This window comes from Sorex araneus, chromosome 3 (assembly GCF_027595985.1).
Source record: "Sorex araneus isolate mSorAra2 chromosome 3, mSorAra2.pri, whole genome shotgun sequence".
Lineage (NCBI taxonomy): Eukaryota > Metazoa > Chordata > Mammalia > Eulipotyphla > Soricidae > Sorex > Sorex araneus.
Window position 1 is genome coordinate 169,515,876 of NC_073304.1, and position 6,536 is coordinate 169,522,411.

General features: G+C 54.7%; 1 protein-coding gene across 1 annotated transcript; it reads right to left on the reverse strand.

Annotated features, from left to right (window-relative positions):
• Positions 1-245: 245 nt before the first annotated feature.
• LOC101541159 (apolipoprotein A-IV-like) lies at positions 246-3,022 on the reverse strand. The gene is made up of 3 exons (XM_055132684.1): positions 2,880-3,022; positions 2,567-2,687; positions 246-1,553 (listed from the first exon to the last, which is right to left on the reverse strand). Exons 1-3 carry the CDS (start codon positions 2,947-2,949, stop codon positions 539-541), a joined length of 1,206 nt encoding a protein of 401 aa, XP_054988659.1. The 5' UTR covers positions 2,950-3,022; the 3' UTR covers positions 246-538.
• Between the last annotated feature and the right edge of the window lie 3,514 nt (positions 3,023-6,536).

Genomic DNA, 6,536 nt, shown 5'->3' on the forward strand with positions numbered 1-6,536 from the left:
TCTGGAGATTTAAGAAAAACTGAAATACTAGATTTGAAGGTAGAGAGGAGACCCTCAGAGAGACCAAAGGATGGGCCCAGGAGCACACGCACCCTCCTGCAGTCACATGTCAAGGCCACTTCCCCACCCCAAATGCTAAAGTTTGCCATGTAGCTCTGTTCCCCGCTCCCCACTTAACCACTCACTAAAAGACGGGAGAACCAACACTGCAGACACACAGGCTAATTTTCTGTTGCTTTATTTAGAGCAAAAGGTAAGGTCCTTCCCACAGGCCACGTGTCCCATGTCCCCAAGCTCAAATCAGACAGACTGACGTCGGACCTGCACGTAGATGGTCAGGGCAGGCAGGAGTCTCTGGCATGGGAGGAGCCGGAGCACCAGGGACAGCTAAGCTCTCCAGAGGGGCAGTTTTCTGGGTACAAGGAATGGGTTCTACGCCAAAGGGCGGGGCTAGGCTGAAGAGGCGGGGCTCTGCTTTGAGGAGGCGTGGCTCTGCTCTAATGGGGCGGGTTTTGTGGCGAGGGGCGGGGCTTTTCGCCTACTGGGCGGGGCTCTGCTCCGAAGCGGCGGGGCTCTGTACCTGCTCTAAGAGGGTTAGGTTCTTGCCCTGATTCCCCAGGGCCTGGAGCTTCTCATAATTCTCCTTCCCGATCGGGAGGAAGAAGGGCTTGACCTTGCCCCTCAGGTCCTTCTCCAGGAAGATCAAATGGTCTTCCCCGTGCCCCGGGTTGGGGCCCAGCTTCTGGCCGAACATATTCACCAGCTGCACCATCCCTTGTGAGAAAGGCTCTTCAAACAGGGCCAGAGAGCGCTGGAATTCCTCCAGCTGCTGGTCCAGTCCTTTGTACAGCTCGGCCAGTGCCTTGTCTGGTTGCTCCGTGTGGCCCCTCAGCGTTTCCCGCGCATCCTGTATCAGGACCTTCAGCCGTGGCCACAAATGCTGGTAGCCGGCAGAGACGTTGGCCTGCAGCTGTTCGGCGTGCTTCTTCATCTGGAAGGAGAGGTCCTCCAGCTGGTGGTCGAGCTTCTCCTGCACGCCCTGCGCGAAAGGGGCCAGGCTGCGGCCCAGCTCCTCCACAGTGTGGTTGAGTTTCCTCTTGAGTTCCCTTATGTATGTGATTTGCAACCATTCTAATTGAAGTATGCCCGACCTGATCAGTTCCTGAGTCTGGTCAAAGGCAGAAGTCAGCAGGGTCTGCAGGTTGTCTGCCTGGTCATGAAGCGCTGTCTCTATGGGTTTTATGATGTCCTTACTACGGACATCCATCATCCAACTCCGCAAATCGACATCGCGGTCTATTGCTTTAGGGTACTCAGAGGCATACCTCGGCAACTGGCGCACGGTGTCCCCGATGATTTGGCTCACATCTTGGGCGTGGGGCACCATCTTGGCCCGCAGCTCTTCCAGGTCCTTCCGGTTCTCCTCCTTCAGCTTCTCTGAGTCCTTGGTGAGGTTTTGGTGCAGGCTGACAGCAAAGGACACCAGCTCCTCCAAGTCGTAGGTGAAGGGCTGCTTTGTGAGTCTTGACCAGATGTGGTTTTTGAAGAGGGTTCTGTGGGGAGGGGTAAGGGAGACCCAAGCTACACTGAGATGCAGAGGGCCTGCTTTGGGGGGGCAGGATGGGGATGGGGTGTGCCGCCTCACTTGTGTGCTCAGGGCTTACTCCTGGTTTTGTGCTCAGGGTTCTCTCTGGCAGAGTTCAAGGTCTCATAGCTGATGCTGGGTTCTGTGCAAACCCCTGAACTATCTCTCTGGCCATGGCATCTCCTATGGAGGTGCCTGGAGGGCCCAAGAGCAGTGCTGGGGTCTGGGCAACACTCCTGGTTTCCCTGCTGTGAGCTTCTTCAATCCAGCTAAGGGCTGGGGTCAGATGGGGGCCTTGAGCAGGCAACGCTTGTGCCCCAGCCCCTGAGTTATGGCCCTCACCAGGCACTGGGCTCTCACACCCCTGTCCAGGTTGGGGTATGTCCTGTGGTTACCAACATTTCATCTGAGGTGAACCCGGAGCTGAGAGTGGATGGAGTGACCAAGTGAGCACCTTGGGATAATCTCTCTGCCACTCCTGCCCCCGATTCGAGTAACAGTGACTCTCTGTGAGGTGTTGCTTTTGTCTCTGTCTGGGGAGGGACCAAAATGAGCCTGAGCAGTGTCTCCATACGGGAGACACTGTGGGGCGCTGTGACAGGAACACTGGTCACCAACAGAGTCCTGTTGGATCCTCCTTGACCTGCCTTTCGTGGGATCCTCTCCCGTGTCCCCTGTCTGATACTTTTCCAGTGCCCCCCGTCTTTCCCCGTATTTCACAGCAGCCTGACCCTGCAGGAATGTGGCAGGGTCCTGCCCTCGCCCGCCAGGACTCAGGGCTGCCGTGGCCCTTTGCCCTACTCAGGAACACTAACACAGGTCAAACCGTGGCCCTCTTTGCATCGGTGGGTCCAGCTTTGGGTGAGGGCTGGATCCGAGTCCCGGAGTGAGTGGGTTAAGGTCAGTGGGGAAATTCGCTGAGCTGAGCTGATGCCTTTCCCGCCCCTGCCCTCCCCACTCCCGAAAGTGCTTCTCCCTTACTTTATCCTCTGGGTCAGTTCAGATTTCTGCTCCTCTTCCTCTTTGGCATTGGTGCTCGGCTGGCTGAAGTAGTCCCACATCACGGTGGCCACCTCATCACCAGTGATCACGGGCAAGTCAACTGCCGGAAGCACAGTGGGTGAGACCTTTGGGGAAGGGACCGGGCTCCCCCCAGCCCTCCCTGCCCTCCCTGGGAGCAGTGACAGCACTTCCCACCCTGCCTTTGGGCCTGAAACTCTCCCTGAGCAGAGAGAGCCAGCAGCTGGGCCCAGGGGCAGGAAACGCTCCCCATGCCCTGTGACAGAGACTTCACCTAGAGCTTCTTCCGAATCACCAGACACAGCCACCAGGGCCAGGCTCAGGATCACAGCCTTCAGGATCATCCTGGGCTGCTAGCAACGAGGCTCCCACTGCTCTGGAAGCTTCCTGGGTCCTGAGAAAGCCAGACAAGTGCACCTGGGCAGCTGCTGGAATGGACAGAGATGGGACCGGTGGACATTTAAACCTCTGCCCGGGCTCTCCCCGCCTCCAGCTCAGGAGGTGATACCTTAGGTGACCTTGGCCCATTACCTAACAGAGGGGCACAGTCAGTCCCTCCCTGGACAGGCCGGGCACTGGCTTCCTCCCCGGGTCTCTCCTTTCTGAGCCTCCCACAGTCCATTCCTTCCTGGTGCCAATGTCACTGGGCTACTTTTTGCACGAGGCAGTGGACAGCCCTTTACCCTTCCGGTGACTCCCCCTGGCTGTTTGTCCAGTACTGGGGAATTGAAAAGCATGTGTTGTGACACATTCCCAGGAAGTCTCTTACGGTTTTTCTCCAGGAACAACATGGTAGCAGAAGGTCGCTGGAGAAAGGGGGTGAGGGGGCACAGGGCAGGTAGTGAAGTAGCTTCAGAGCTGTTTGTCCTAGGGGCGGATCTCACAGTCCTGGGAGAAGCCAGGCCAGGGACGCCCCTCACCTCCAAACTGTCCCCACTGGGACCCTGCCAGGTGGGTGGCAAGGACAAAGCCCATTTCTCCTTGTAAAAGCAAGATGTCTGGGACCGGGAGAGTGTCCAGCTTATTGGGTGCTGGACATACGCGGCCTGATCCAGGGTAACCCCCAGCACTCCAGCACTGAGCAGTGTTTGTGGCACACAGTGCTGAGTATCCCTGGGAGTGACCCCTGACACCCCAGCCCAGCACCTGTGGGTTGGCCCCTATTCAACAGTCTTTTCTGACAGTTCAGATGGATGAGGGACCACCAAGTAAAGGGTTCTGGCAGGCCCTCTCTGGATTGAGATGCGTTCTGAAAATAGACTAAAGACCCAACACCTGGCCACTCAATACGTGTATTTCAAGGCACAGCACTCAAAGTGAGAGAGAGAGCAAAAGGGTATTCCCTGCCACAGAAGCAGGGCAGAGTTGGCGGGGTGGGGGGGTGAGCTGAGGGTGGGGGGAGGCACACTGGGATCATTGGTGGTAGAGAATGGGCACTTTTGGAGGGATGGGTACTGAGCATTGTGTGACTGAAACATAACAACAAAAGTTTGTAAGTCTGTAACTGCACCTCACAGGGATCCATTACAAAAAATAAATTGAGAAAAAATAAACAAAAAGTCTTTTCCCGGGACTGGAGTGATAGTACGTAGGTAGGGCATTTGCCTTGCATGAGGCTGTCCTGGGTTCAATTCCCAGCATCCCATATGGTCCCCTGAGCACCGCCAGGAGTAATTCCTGGGTGCATGATCCAGGAGTGACCCTTGTGCATCCTTGGGTGTGACCCAAAAAGGAAGAACAAAAAAAAAAAAAAAGAAGAAGAAGTCTTTTCTCAGGGCCCCTGGCTGCTATGGTCCAGCATCTGCCTTGCTAGTTGGACTGAGTGAGGCCTCAGGGGACTGAATCCGCTTACCTGTGTGCACGGCATCACCCTCCCCGCTGTCTCATCAGTCTCCCCACTCTGTGGAACAATTTCCGTCATTTCTTTTTTATAGCACAGTACTTGGGGTGGATCCCCGGGTACGTTTGGAGGTCTGCGATTCACAAACTGAGACTTTATGGTGCCCTGACGGTTCCTGCACAGGCCTGGCTCTACTGGGGGCCAGAAAGGCCACACTGGGTGATCTCAGGGGCTGTAGAGAATGGATTTCAGCTTCTATTATTTAGTTATTCATTTGCTCTTGGAACACGGCTGCGGGGCTCAGTAGCTACTCCTGTTTCTGCTCTCAGGAGATCTGGGGGCTCAAAGAATCATTTATAGCCCCGGAAATCAACACTGTACTATCTCTGGGGCCCCAAGAATTCAAATTCTAACCCTTTGAACTCTCCCTCCAGCCTGAGGGAATGAGTGACTTTATTGCCATACCTGCTACAAGGCTCGGCGCAGTTGTTCCTCCTGACCCTCACTGCGGGGGCACAGTAAAGACTGGGCACAGGCCTTTAGCTTCCTTCTTCCCTCCATCAGACTCTATCCTTTCTCCTGCTCAACTCTGGGGCAGAGTTCAAGGTAAAAATGCCTTACACACTGTGCAGTGAGACCACAGTGTGTAAGGCATTTGCCTTACACCTGGGTTCTGTCCCCACATCTCATGCCCGACCAAGCACTGCTAGGAGTGACCCTGACCACAGAGCCGGGATACTCTCTGAGCATTGCCAGGTGTGGTCCCCAAACCACACACACACACACACACAAAAAAAAAAAAAAAAAAAAACCCAAACCCAAAATGGGAGGGGGACTGGAGAGATAGTACAGAGGGTTGGGTGCTGGCCTTGCATCCCAGCTGAAGTGTTTGATCCCCAGTACCCCATAAGGCCCCCCAAGCCCCACCAATAGTAATCCATAAGTACAGAGCCAAGAGTAATCCATGAGCACTGCAGGTAGAGCCCCCCAAAAGTAAAACAAAAGGCAGGGAAGTCGTATTTTCTTTTCTTCCTGTTTCTTTTTGGGTCACACCTGGCGGTGCACAGGGGTTAGTCCTGGCTCTGCACTTAGGAATGCCTCCTGCTGGTGATCGTGGGACCATATGGGATGCTGGGGATCGAACCCGGGTCGGCCGCATGCAGGGGAAATGCCCTACCTGCTGTGCTACGGCTTCAGCTCCCTAGTTGGATTTTCTTGCAAATGCCTCACTCCACGCCATGTCACTCTGCCCGACCTCTAGGCCTTTGCTCTCCTTACGTCCCTGGCCTGGAGCCGAGATCTGTGCCTGTTCTATTTCCTAGGCCCTTGTCTGCAGGTTTCCTGCCTCTCTGGGTAAAGTCCTGCATTTGCGGGTGGCAGCACTTTGGGACTGCATACCCCCACTGGATGCTGTGCTTGTTAATATCAAGTGATATTTAAAATTTTTTTATTTTATAAAGTAGTTCACAATCTTTGATTACATTTAATATTCAAACACCAACCCCCCACCGTTACACCTTCCCACCACCACATCTCAGATGTTTCCATCCCGAACCCCAATCCCTGCCCAAAGCAGAACCGAAATAGTATATTTTGCATTGTTTGTTATGAAAACCTATATGTGAGTGTTTGGAGCAACTGCAGCTCCTTGGGGAATGGTCTGCCAATGCACTAAGAATCTGGATGGTTGGGACTGGAGCAATTACAGCATGTAGGGCATTTCCTTGCATAGGGCCAACCCAGGTTCGATTCCCAACATCCCATATGGTCCCCTGAGCACCGCCAGGGGTGATTGAAGAGCCACGAATAACCCCTGTGCACAGCCAGGTGTGACCCAAAAAGAAAAAAAAGAGAATCTGGGTGGTCCTGGCCTGAAACTGGCCACTGAAAGCATCCATAGAAAGAATAAAAAAAAAAAAATTAAATCAGTGAAAAAAACCGAAAAGCACGCAAGGGCTCCCGTCCCCTCCCTCACTTTGGCAGAGCACCCGAGGGTGTGTGGGCGGTGGTGCCACGCTGGCCTGAGGACATGGCACCGTGCTGGAGGCTCAGCCTGCCTCGAGAGCCCCCCTGAGCCACAGCCCCGGTCGG

Excerpts from the sequence above, each read along its gene's own strand:
- LOC101541159 (XM_055132684.1), bottom strand. The coding sequence starts at position 2,949 with ATGATCCTGAAGGCTGTGATCCTGAGCCTGGCCCTGGTGGCTGTGTCT. Across the intron at positions 2,688-2,879 it reads TGATTCGGAAGAAGCTCTAG|TTGACTTGCCCGTGATCACT; the intron begins GTGAAGTCTCTG and ends TGCTTCCGGCAG. Across the intron at positions 1,554-2,566 it reads GAACTGACCCAGAGGATAAA|AACCCTCTTCAAAAACCACA; the intron begins GTAAGGGAGAAG and ends CCCTCCCCACAG.